At 45.5% G+C, this 13253-nt stretch overlaps 1 protein-coding gene across 1 annotated transcript in view; it reads left to right on the forward strand.

The window, feature by feature from the left end:
• Positions 1 to 13253, forward strand: part of Hunk (hormonally up-regulated Neu-associated kinase) — a 104153-nt gene that overhangs the window by 64088 nt on the left and 26812 nt on the right. The window contains exons 5-6 of the mRNA XM_042687269.1: positions 4767 to 4894; positions 12390 to 12525. Coding sequence (XP_042543203.1) covers positions 4767 to 4894; positions 12390 to 12525 — 264 coding nt within the window. The remainder of the gene's footprint in view (positions 1 to 4766; positions 4895 to 12389; positions 12526 to 13253) is intronic.

The following is a 13253-nucleotide window of genomic DNA, read 5'->3' on the forward strand; positions in this document are numbered from 1 at the left end:
GCCTCCTCTGCCCCTTTCCAGTAAGCTGAAGTAGGATTCTCTTAGAGGAGCTGGTGGCCAGTGGAAGCCGAGGGGAGGGTAGGAGGTGATGCTAGGGCAGGGCTTCTGCCATGTCAGGGGCTGGGGCCTCTGGCCAGAGGATCAGCTCAGCTCCCTTCCCATCCTGGCTGTGGTGTGCTGGGGTTGCTTCCAGGTCAGCTGGCCCTTTCTGTGGCAGCTTCCACTTAAATACAGTTTTCATTTTCTTTTGTCCTCCTCTCCCCCCCACCCGCCCCAAGAAGTGATAAACAGCTGCAGGTGCTCTGCAAAGCCCCCATGAGGGGACGCTCTTGAGGCCTGGTAAAATAAACTGCTTGCGAACACCTTTGATACACGGCAGAACTGCACATATTGGCACTGGTCTGTTCAGTTCATGGCAGTGCTGTTCTAGAGAGATGAGAAAAAGAGGGGGGAAATAAGGAAATCTATGGGATTCACTTACAGATGCTGGAAGAGTCCCTGGAGTAAAAAGGGCAGGTGCTAGTGGACCTTCTTCTTCCTCTTCCCCCCTTCTCCCCTTCTTCCTTCCCCCTTCCATTCCCTTTCCCCTTATTTGTCCGGGGCTTGAATTCAGGGCCTGAAGCAATCACTTAGCTTTTTCTGCTCATGGCTGGTGCTCCATCACTTGAGCCATACCTCTACTTCCAGCCATAAACTGGTTAATTGGAGATAAAAGTCTCTTGGATTTATCTGCCTGGGCTAGCTTTAGACCACCATCCTGATCCTAAGATCTCAGCCTCCTGAGAAACTAGAATTGCAGGTGTGAGCTACCAGTGGCTGGTTTTCTTTTACTTTTGACATAGTCTTTCCTACTGTCCAGGACCCTTTTAGCTTTATTCTACCCAACAGTGGCTCACCCTTACTTGTTCCTTCTTAGAAAGACACAGGTAGCAATTACTTGTTTCTGTCCTTCATCTCTGTCTCCAATCACTATTTCGTTAAAGCTATCTGATTCTTTGGGCCAGTGTCTGCCCCGGGGAAGCTGGGGAGCCCCTGGGCCCTATTTCAAAAGACCCACTTGGAAATTCTGGACATGTTTTGAAACTCCACGTAATTCTCTGGGATTACAGAGGTTTATAAACTGCATTCCACATTTCTCCCTTGGTATTCTTGAATACTTGCAATATGTCAAAGGGACCAGATTTCTCTTTCTCCAGATATTAAACATGGAAGAAAACTCTAGGGGAGAGGAATAAAGATGCTCAATCTGCTTTCCCTTTTACAATCTCCTGAGACTACTGGACACGACTGTTTTTGTAATAGAGCACAAATGTAATTGAAGTCTTTTCCCCTCTTATTTTTTTTAAAGATCTTTTATAAGCTGGACCCTGGTGGTTCAATCATGTAATCCTAGCTACTTAGGAGGCTGAGATCTGGGGATTGAGGTTCAAAGGCAGTCTGAGCAGAAAGGTCCTTGAGATTCTTATTTCCAGTTAACCTGGAGAAAGCCAGAAGGGGTGAAGTGGCTTAAATGGCAAAGCACCAGCTGTGAACATCTAAGGCCCTGAGTTGAAGCCCTAGCACCAGCACAAAAACAAAACAAAACAAGCTCTCCTAAAACAGTAGGCCTCATTTATGGCACATTTATTGAGCATTTAATCTTTGACCCTCTGATCATTCTGCAGGTAGTGGCAATAGTACTACTGTTCACATTTTGTAGATGAAAGACCCCCAAGATGGGAGAGCTAGTTTTTCCTTAAGAGTTTGTGACTTGTTCTGTTGATTATTACCTCCTCATAGAGAACTGGGGTTCTTGGATCGACACTGGGGTGATGGAATCAAACTGCCTGCTGGATTCTGGTTGAGCCCTAACATTCCCTGGTACCACCTTTAAAACAAGCACCTTAGCTGGCCATGGTGGTGCAGGCCTGTGATCTTTTTACTCAGGAGGCTGAAGCTCAAGGATTGTGAGCTCTAGGCTGGCCTGGGCTACATAGTAAGACTTTGTCTCAAATAAAATGCCCAAGCGTCTTGTCACCTTGTCTGTGGTTCAAGCCAGATAATGGAGAGACAAAGGCCACTGTCACATGTAGTGACTTGAGGTTTGGTCATCTTTGCAGCCATCTGTGATAAAGGGATAAGCAGTAGGGCATCTCTAGGTCTCCTCAGAGAAGGAAATGTTCATGAAAGTCTTAAGGTTGGTCCTCTTGCTTTGTACATTCACCAAAACCCTTCATTGTCTTTCTCTATACTACCCCAACAACCTGTTTCCTAAAGGGACCCTGTATTAAGTGACAGGAAGCCATGTGTCCCTTAAAGACAAAGGGAATATAAAAAGTCCTGGATGCAGTATTCTGCTCAACAGTGATGTGGAAAGGAAAAACATTGCTATGCTCATGTTTTTATTTAAATATTAATTATAAGTGCATGCATCCAGAGTTAAACTCTTTTAATAATAGCCCTACATAATTAAAAAGCAAAACTAATTTCCAAGTTAATACCACTGAGACCACTGGAACTATGTGGAGTTCTTTTTGTTTTTGTTTTTGATTTTAAAGACTCCAGCCAGACACTGGTAGTCCTTGTCTGTAATCCTAGCTAGCTACTCAGGAGCCTGAGATTTGAGGATCGCAGTACAAAGCCCGCCTGTCTAGACAAATCCAAGAGACTCTTATCTCCAGTTAACTAAAAACATATTAGAAGTGGAGGTGTGGCTCAAGTGAAAGAACACCTGCCTTGTGTGGACAAGTTGTGGGAGAATGCAATCCCTTGAGGGGGATTGCACACACACACACACACACACACACACTCTCTCTCTCTCTCTCTCTCTCTCTCTCTCTCTCATGCAGAACTCAGGGTCTGGGTGCTGTCCCTGAGTTGGGTTTGTTGTTGTTGTTGTTTAAGACTACAGCTCTTCCACCTGAGCCAAAGCTCCATTTCCACCTCCCCCGGCCCCCCCCCCCCCCCCCCCCCCCCGTGATTAATTGGAGATAAGATTATTGACGACTTTCCTACCCAGTCTGCACTTCAACCGAGATTCTCAGATCTCAGCCTGAGCAGCTGAGATGACAGGCTGGAGCCATCTGTGCCCTGCTTCACCTGCTTGCTTAGAAGTTCTCTGTCATCTTTAATCTACTCTTGTCAGAATTTAGCGTTTTCTTACCCCTGTACTCGCTGATAGTATTTATTTGTGTGCTTGTTGATTGCTTCTTTCTCCAAAATCTAAATCCAAGGTGGTGAAACCCTGTTCTGGCTCTCAGTTCCCAACCCTGGGAGCCTTCTGTGAGGGCAGAAGGGCACACAGCAAGAATGCAAGGAATGAATCTTTGTGTATCTGTCTCCCTAACTGTTCTCTAAGTTCAGAGCAGAACCTGGTTTTAGCCTGTATCTGAAATCTGAGAATGTCTGAAGCCAGAGCCCCTGGGCTGGATTACCTGTTATTATCTTTGAATGTGAAGATTCAGAGGCGTCTAAGTGGAATTAGGCCTCAAGGGTCTTCATTTCAATCAGTCTCTTTGGGTTTGTTTTGACTGGAAATCCTACTGCATTTCATCTCCATCAGGAAATCTCATTGGAATGATATTAGCCTCACACATCAGGAAAATAAAATCTTCTAAGAAGACTTTTCTGTTCTCCAGATTGGCTTTGGAGATAAGCAGTTAAGTCCACTCAGAAAGTATCATCAGCCACTGCTGAGATATTGGGCCAGGAGCTATTGGCAGAGGTCTCTCGAGAAATAATAAAATAAGAAATAACGCTGAGCAGGGTAAAGCTGAGCAGAATTCAAAAGAAGGGAAAAAGACTGTTTCTGAGCTGGGTGTTGGTAGTTCCTCTCTGTAATCCTGAGAACAGGGGGATTGCAGTTCAAGGTCAACCCAGGTAGGTGGACTGCAGTTCAGGTATGGGCTTGGGCAAGAAGCCTGACTTCATCTCAAAAATAACCAACAAAAAACAGGGCTGAAATCATGGCTCAGCAGTAGAGCCTGTGCCTATGAAGTAAGAGCCCTGAGCTCAAATCCTAATATTGAAAAAAAAAAAAACCAACAAATAAAGACTGTGTCTGGCTTTGTTTCAAAGACCTGAGGGATAACCTGTTGGACTGGTTAGCCGGGGAGTAGTGGTGCTCCCTGATGGTCTTGTTCTCTATCTTTTGGTCTGGCCTTTTCCAGGGTAAACCTAATAAACCACACTGGGGAAACCACATAATAGTAAGACTTGTAAGGTGGTGAGGTTAGCAAGGAAGTGACAAATAGTGGAAAGTGGCTCATGCCTATAATCCTAGCTACCAAAGAGGCTGAGAGCTAAAGATCATAGTTTGAAACCAGCCTGAGCAGGCAAAGATCCATGAGACTCTTAATCTCCAACTAACCAGCAAAAAGCTTGCCTTAGAGGTATGGCTCAAATAGTAGAACACCAACCATGAGTGAAACAAAGCTGAGCCACGCTGGGCTGATGCCTATAATCCTATCTACTCAGAAGGCTAATAACTGATGATCATGGTTCAAAGCCAGCCTGGACAAACAAGCCCATGAGACTTATCTCTAATTAACCAGAAAAAAAAAGTGGGGGGGGGGGGGGGGAAGACATAAATTAAGCTGTGTCTCCAGTGGTAGAGTTGCTAGCCTTGAACAGAAAAAGCTAAGGGACAGCGCCCAGACCCTGAACTCATGCCTCAGTATCAGCACACACTGACAGCTTTGAAACTGCAGCTAAGCATGTGTCCTCTTCGTCCTCCCCAACCCCAGCGCCACTGTGCTTTCAAGCTCTGGTCTCCTTCTGTTTTTCAGAGGTGTGAACATGTACGCCATGTTGACTGGGACCCTCCCTTTCACAGTGGAGCCTTTCAGCCTGAGGGCTTTGTACCAGAAGATGGTGGATAAAGAAATGAACCCCCTCCCCACCCAGCTCTCCACAGGTGAGCCCCTGCTATTCGGGGTTTGGGATTTCAGAGCCTTTGTGCGGATGCCTTTGGGTCCAGTTAGGAAGCAGGATTTTGTTTGGCCAATGTTGTCACTGCTGTCACAGCTGTACATTTCTTCCTGCTGTTAAGTCGCCGGTGGCTTTCCACCTCTAAGCATCCCTGCCAGTCTGCTCACCTGCTCCTTTCCTTTTCCATTGTAATTCTGAAGCGCTGACCTGCTCCTTTTGCACCAAATTCAGAGAGGATCTTCTGCTGTCCACTTGGAAGATAACTTGTTTTAAAACTCACTCTTTTCCAGTGTTGGCTTAGGGAAAGTTTTAATCACATGATGTCTTGAGTTAATTCCCTGTGACGTTTCATTCCAGGTTGGACCTGTGATTTGTTCTATGAGTTTTGGAGCCTCTCCTAAAGCTTTTAAATGTACATAGGTTTAGTTGCTTTGTGAGACTCAATTATCAGGTGTGTTTGCAAAGTCCTTTCCAACTTTTATCGGCTTCACATTCCATACTAAGGTTTGGTTTCAGATCCAGGAAAATACTAGAATTTGATCTTTTGTTTGGTTCACAGATCGTCTCAGGACTCAGCTCTGAGGCTCATTAATTCTCCCTTAAAAGAAGCCCAACTTCTCTGAGTGGAGGCTTGACTTCCTCTCCTACCCCCTAAAAAAGAGGAGAATTGTTTAATTTCAGCTAATGATTAGTGGTTTAAAATGCAGTATTTTCTTTGACTACTGTTAGATCTCCTCTTCCCCTCCCCCAGTCAATACTTGCCAATGGAATTTAAGCTGGAATGAGTCTCGTATGTAAATATCTAATTCTGGCCATGTTGTTACCTTTGTGAAGGAGCAAGATACTGTGGAGGTCAGAGGAAGGAGACACCGTAACCTCGGTGAGATAGCTAGAGTTGGTGTCCTGAAAGAACTGCTCAATCACAGAGACATGTAACGCTCAGAATTAGAATTGTGCAAAATGTTGATGGAGTTGTTATATTGAGGCTAGACCTATCACAGTTATTAAAAGCGCTGTAACAGGTGAAGAGCTCATTTTCATTCACGCACTCATCCATCCATTCCATATTTTACATCTGATCATTTATTCCATGAACAACCAGTCATATGTTAAGCGTGTTCTAGTCCAGATGCAATCTGTGGAGCTTATAATCAATGGAGGACACAAAAATACAAATGTACCTGATAGTTGGTAGTGTAAGTATGCTAAACTGAACAAAATAAAAAGTAACATAAATTGGGATACTGAAAGTACACGTGGTGTTTTGTTTTAACAAGTAAGACTTTTTTTTTTGTCATGTGTGATAGCACATACTTTAATACCAGTATTTGGGAGGCTGAGATAGGAAGATTGAGAATTGGAGGTCAGCCTGTGCTATAGCTAGACCTTGTCAAAAGTCAACAGAGAGGTTGGCGGCATGGCTTAATTAGCAGAGTGCTAGCCAGTGAGCGAAAATGTCAGGTACTGAATTTGAATGCCAATCTTAGACCAGAAAAGAAAAGAAAGAGAGAGAGAAAAAAAAAAAAAGAAAAGGAGTCAACAGAACAAAACAGTAGCAGAAAAGCTGACTAAAAAGACTCATGGTGACATTTTTGTCCCACGCGGTTGTAGCAGATAGTGAGGAGGAGCCCATGTATCCTTCACCCAGTTTTCTATAGAAATAATATGTGTCTAGAGTTTGGTGTCACCATCAGGAAATTAAAGTTGGCAGAAACCCATGTGTGTGTTGGTGTGTATTTAGTAGCAGGTGTTTCTGTCAGGTGTTGGTTTGTGGTGGTCATGTAACATTCCTCTACATCCAGATCCACCTTTTTTCTCTCCTCCCTCTGTAATCCCTTCCCAACCACCTGCCTGGACGCCATCTCTATAACATCTTCAAAATGAGAAAGTGATGGAGAACATACATGATAAATGTCTGTTTCACTCACTGTAGCACCTTTGTTGCGCGTGTTAGGACTTTCATCTCTTTTCTGTTGCTGAGTAGTATTCTCCAGTGTGGCTGTCCCACAGCTTGCTCACCACTGGTTCATCCATTGAAGGGTCTTTTGTTTTCCCCATTTAGGGCTGATGAGAATGAAGCTACAGTGAACATTCGCGTACACATGTTTGTATGAACATGTTTTTATTTCTCTGAGACACATTGCCAGAGAATGAAATTGCTGGGTCAGATAGTAAGCACATATATAGTTGTACAGGAAGCTTCCATACTCTTGTTCAGAGTGGCTTTTGGGGTCCCTTTGGCAAAGTCCAATGGTCACAAATATTTCTGTCTCTCAGAATAATTCTGAAGCTTCTCGGATGGCTCAGACCCTGCCATGTCCTAAATGAGCCATAACATAGGACGATAGGATGTTAGCACCTTGTGTCTGAAAAAGGCAAACAGAGCTCACCCTGAATTTTACTAAGACCCTACGGCGCTAGAAGGTTGCTGATCTTCTGCCTTCTTCTTGGATTCTTCAGGATGGGCTAGGTTACACCGCAGTAACAATCCACCCCAGTTCTCAGTGGTTTGAAACCACCAAGATTTGCTTCTCACTCAACCACGTATTTACAAGGAACTGGATCAGGGATTGGAAGGTTTTACCCATGCCAACGGTATGTTCCAGGCTGATAGATCAGCCGCCATTTCCAACAAGGAAGGGAAAAGAAAGAGGAGGGCTCTCAGTGGAATTTCCCACAGAGCCCTTCTACTGCTCCCTACTAGTTTTCCAGACTTGGCTTCTTTCATGTAGCAGGGATGGTACACGCAGATCCCTCCCGTGGATCTGGAAGGTGGAAAGTCAGAGGTGCTTGTGAGCAGAACTAGCATGAGCCACCCCCAGACAGTGGGAACAGGAACAGGCGGTGCAGTCTGGGGTGGGCAGCCAGGCAAGACGATGGCGGTCCGTGAATAATGCACCGCACACTGCCGCATTCCTTCAGCGCTTGTTTTTACTCCCAGTGATCTTACCTCGCTTTCTTAGACTGCTAAGTATTCCTCCACTGGGAAAATTAAATTTATCCTTAAAGAAGGAACATGTGCATGCCTTAAAATGTTTTTAAGAAAATAATCCACAGGTAATTGCACAGAAGAAATGTTAAAAATGTTCCAAGCGATTTCACCATCATTGGCGTTGGTGTCTCATTTCACATAGCTCCTGCTTTAAGTTGAGCCTTCCTGCGTGTGTGCTTGTGAAAGATCTTCACATTCCTACTAGACTTGGTGGGTTGTTGTTATTATTATTATTATTATTTGACTTGTCAAGCTTGAATTGCATTTCTAGATCTGACTTTTCCCTCTTAATGATCTGCCCTCGACTCCTTTAACTGTTAGGATATATAAATCTCTCTCCTCCACTAGAGCATCAGTTCTCTGCGCCAGGTGTCAAGGGTAGTCTTTGCACATGATCAATCCATGCACAGAAGACAACATTACTGACTCAGTGGTGACCTGGGAAGGTGGCTGCCCCATTAGTTCATTTGACCACTAAAGGTGGAGCTGGCCCCATGGGAGGATTTAGAGTTGTACACCAGCCGCAGAGACAGCCCAGGGCAATCGTATCTTGTTCCTAGATGGAATTATTTCAGATTTAGGGTTCATCTGTTGACTTTCTGACCACCTCCTACTTTTCCCGCACACTTTGTACCCTACTAAGTTTACCTGTTCTCCCTTCTAAGCAGCCTGGTCCACCTTTGTATTCTCTTATGATCCTATCTGCTTACCTCCAGAAATATGAGTTTCCCAGTAACAGGAGTCACTATCATTTATTGAATGACTAGGTATGGTTTTATCATGTATTATCTTGTTACTCACCTGTACAAGGTAACTATCATTGCTCCCAAATTACCAAGGAGGAAAGTGAATCTCAGAGGGCTTAAATCTGTTTCTTTCCCTTTGATTATTTTATTGAGTATAGATGTAGCTCTCCCTCTCCCCGCCCCTCCCCCACACACATAGGATCTGAGAGTATCATCTATTACCTTTATATCTTTGCATTTTAAGTAATGCCAATCTAAATTTTTAAAAAATCACTTTTACCATCTCTCTCTAACACATATCTTTATTAATGGGATGATTCTGTCACTCCTATATGTAGTCATTAAATTCATTATCGTCCATATCTTTAAGAAAGTTTTTGGGGGCTGGGAAGGTGGCTCAGTGGTAGAGCGCTTGCCTTGCATGCCTGAGGCCCTGGGTTCGATTCCCCAGCACCACATAAGCAAAAAGAAAAAAACCGGAAGTGGCGCTGTGGCTCAAGTGGTAGAGCGCTAGCCTTGAGCTGAAGAGCTGAGGGACAGCACCCAGGCCCAGAGTTCAGGCCCCACGACCGGACCCAAAAAACCAAAAAAGAAAGTTTTTGCATTTTCATGTCTAAAGCACACAGCATCATTGCCCTTGTAAACCGATGCAGTGTGTTCCCAAACAATGATCGTCTGCATTTCCATCATGTAGTTGGCAAACTGACACTCTGGGGGCCTCTCAGTTCTCTCTCCTGGACCGTTTCCTCTTTCTGCAAGCTAGCACTTGTGTATCACCAAGTAGTGACTGCCTTTCAAAGCTTGAACATTTTTCAGACTGTTTATTCTGTCATCATGCGTCTCAGTGATCGCATCTCTAAGACATTCCTCACAGTCACTTCCAATTAAGAGGGGCTTGGGCCATGAACTCACCAAAGTGAAGCTGGAGGAGGGAGAGCATTGGGGAAAGCTGAGCCCGGGCCGGGTAAGATTTCCAACCTTGCCCAGACAATCCTGTAGCTGGGAGGAGGGAAGGAAGCAGCCTGTAGCGGGATGGGCCTCCACTTGCAGCGAGTGGGCTAGGCTTACTTGAGAACTTAATGGCTTTGTCTCTCTCCTGCAGCCTTGCTCTGGTCATGGCATTCAAGCTCAAACAAGCCCAAACTTGGGAAGGCTGACATCTCGCAGAGGGAAAAGGACTTTGCACCACTGCAGTGTGACTCTGGGCTATGTGAAGGGTGGCATCACACCCTTGTCTCTCACCCTGGCTCTGCCAGCCTGAGTGGGGAACCCAGATCTTGGCTCAGAGGACTGCAGGGTGACATGGATTTCTGGGACAGGAGGAGAATCTTAGCCATAGGGCTTTCAAGACCTTCACGTAGACCTCAGAGAGCTCTAGGGGCTGTCTCCCAAATCCTTTCAGAATAGCAGTGCAATGTGAGTGATAGCCGAAGAAAGAAAATTTGTCAGCAGAGACGTGAACTAAAAATTACTTGGGTTCATCAGCAATTTATGAAGACTCAAGAGTGCGTAGTTGTGAAAATAGAACAAAAATGCATATCTAGTTTATCCTTAGCAATTCTGGTTAATTGTACTCCGTACAGGTCCTCAGGAAGGTACCCTAGCTTAGCAACCTGCCCAAATGGATTCATTTAGCTCATATCTTTTCCTTTTCCCTCTTCTTTTCTCTTTCTACCTTTCCTTCCTTCCTTCCTTCCTTCCTTCCTTCCTTCCTTCCTTCCTTCCTTCCTTCCTTCCTTCCCTTCTTCCTTCCCTTCCTTCCCTCCCTTCCTTTCCTTTCCCTCTCTCCCTCCCTCCCTCCTTTCCTTCCTTCCTTCCTTCCCTTCCCTTCCTTCCCTTCCTTCCCTCCCTCCCTTTCCTTCCCTCCCTCCCTTCCCTTCCCTCCCTTCCCTTCCTTCCTTTCCTTTCCTTTCCCTCCCTCCCTCCCTCCCTCCCTCCCTCCCTCCCTCTCTTCCCCCCTCCCTCCCTCCCTCTCTTCCCCCCTCCCTCCCTCCCTCCCTCCCTCCCTCCCTCCCTCCCTCCTTTCTTTTTTTCTTTCTTTGTTTCTTTTTCTTTCATGCCTATTCTGGAGCTTGAACTCAGGGTCAAGGCACTGTCACTGAGCTTTTTTTGCCCAAGACTAGATCTCTGCCACTTGCCACAGCTTCACTTCCAGCTTTTTTGGTAGTTGGAGATAAGAGTCTCATAGACCTTCCTGCCTGGGCTGGTTTTGAAGTGTAATCCTCACATCTCAGCCTCCAGAGTAGCTAGGATTACAGACGTGAGCCACCAGCAGCTGGCCATATCTTTTTCTTTTAAACAAATACCTTAGTTAAGGTCTAAGTTATGGCTGCAATGTAAAGATGCTGAGGGGAGGAAGAAAGAAAGTCCAAAAGCCAGGAACCTTCTCTTTGGGAGATCCATTTGCTTACCAGACCATTGGAGAACATTTTAGGAAAGTTTCATTTGGAAACCAAGCCATCAGACTTAAAAGTATCAAATATACCTCAGGACTGTTAGCATGTCCAGACATAAATTTTTGCCTATCACATTCTGAAAGGAAGATCGTCTTACGATTTCATGAGCTATTGCCTGGAGGAGTTACCTAGGGGAATGCCTTTCAAAGGACTGTTTGTCTGGAGTTTATTTTATAATCTCACAACTGACCTTTTTTGATGTCACTCAGTGAGAAGGGCCTCTTCGTATAGCTAGTGAATTGCACTAGCTTGAAAACTCAATGGCAGCTGGGCATGGGGCTCACGCCTATAATCCTAACTACTCAGGAGGCTGAGATCTGAGGATCACGGTTCAAAGCCAGCCTGTGGAAAGTCTATTAGACTCTTATCTCCAATTAGCCAACAAAAAGCTGAAAGTGGAGCTGTGGCTCCATCCATGGAGGGTAGAAACAGTGCCAAGTTCAAGTCTCAGTACTGTTGTAAGAGAGAGAAAGAAAGAAGAAAAAAACCTAAGATACAATTTTCCATGGAAAGAACCAAGATCAAGGATGGGCTTTTAGTACTTGATCCTCTTGCTCATTCCTGGGTGCTCTGCCACCTCCTTGGGAGCATTTCCTGCTTATTTGCCTTCATTTGTTCTTTTTCATTTACTTATTTTTATTATTTTACTTTTTGTCAGTTGTGGCATTAGAGCTCAGGGCCTGAGCACTGTTCCTGAGCTTTTTCCACTCAAGGTTAGCACTCTATCACTTTGAACCACAGCGCCTCTTCGAGTTTTCTGGTGGTTAATTGGAAGTAAGAGTCTCACAGACTTTCCTGCCCGGGCTGGCTTGGCACTATGATGATCCTCAGATCTCAGCCTCCTGAGTAGCCTAGGATTATAGGCCTGAGCCACCAGCACCCACCCAGCACCTTCATTTTTATGTATCCTTCTTTGGCTCACCTCCAAGCAGCCAGAGAAGACCACAGGTTTTATTGGGAAGTACGTGGCTGAGGGGACCAAACCCAGTCTTAGTCTGTCATGTTCAGTAACACTTCTTGGACAGATACGTAGGGTAGTTAGTACCTCTTTTTGAAAAAGATAGGGAAAGGAGACTTTAAATCCTCACTTTTTGAAGAGCTAGAACTGAACCTACCATCTATAAACCATCCAATCAAAGCCTAGCCCAGACACCTAGAGAAAGATCACCCCAACTGAGGCTCAGGAAGGGCAGGCCAGGTGCTGAGCCACCCTGAATTGCTCTTTGCCATCTCTGCACCTGTGTTCAGCCTATAACCTGGATGTGTTCTTTGCCCAATGTCTTCCAGGGGCCATCAACTTCCTTCGCTCTCTCCTCGAACCAGACCCCGTGAAGAGGCCAAATATCCACCAGGCACTGGCAAATCGCTGGCTGAATGAGAATTACACGGGCAAAGTGCCCTGTAATGTCACCTATCCCAACAGGTAATTTGGCGCACACAGAGGGACTCCGGCCACACAGGGCTCGCTCCACCAGCTCCAAATAATTGTACACAGGACTTATATGATGGGAAATGAAGCTGCATTTCCTCCTGGATGTCCTTTCCCGCCTCTGCAGAGGTGCATCCACACACCAGACCAGCTCCCCAAGTAAAAGGAAGTATAGAAAGGGCCGTCCCATGCAGGAGCAAGGGGTGCCCTGCAGGGGGCGCCAGGCTGAGTTCAGTGAGTGGAGGCTGAATTCCAGGCCACTCCTCATTGCCCAAACCACCTCTTCCTCCTCCTCTTCATCTTCTTTGTCTTTTTCATCTTCATCTTTGTCACCTTCTGTGTAGTTGTCTTTAGGCTTGAACTCCAGGCCTGAGAGTTATGCCTGAGCTCTTTTGCTCAAGGCTAGCTCTCTATCTTTGAGCCCCAGCTCCACTTCTGGTTCTCTGGTGTTAATTAGAGATAAGAGTCTCAAGGACTTTTTAGCTTTGAACCTTGATCCTCAGATCTCATTAGCTGGGATTACAGGCTAGAGCCACTAGGGACAGCCTAATGTTATTCCTTGGTGCATCTTTTAGCCCCAACCCTGTCTTAAGGCCAGGTCTTGTGGACTTCCAGAGGCTTTATGAACAACTAGCAGTCCGCAAGAAGACACCTAGAAAGGAAGGGTGCAGACAGACCCCCAGCATAGGGATATGGAGGGTCACTTGATGCGGCCTTCACTG

Source organism: Dipodomys spectabilis, unplaced genomic scaffold (genome assembly GCF_019054845.1).
Source record: "Dipodomys spectabilis isolate Male_0828 unplaced genomic scaffold, ASM1905484v1 ptg000107l, whole genome shotgun sequence".
Lineage (NCBI taxonomy): Eukaryota > Metazoa > Chordata > Mammalia > Rodentia > Heteromyidae > Dipodomys > Dipodomys spectabilis.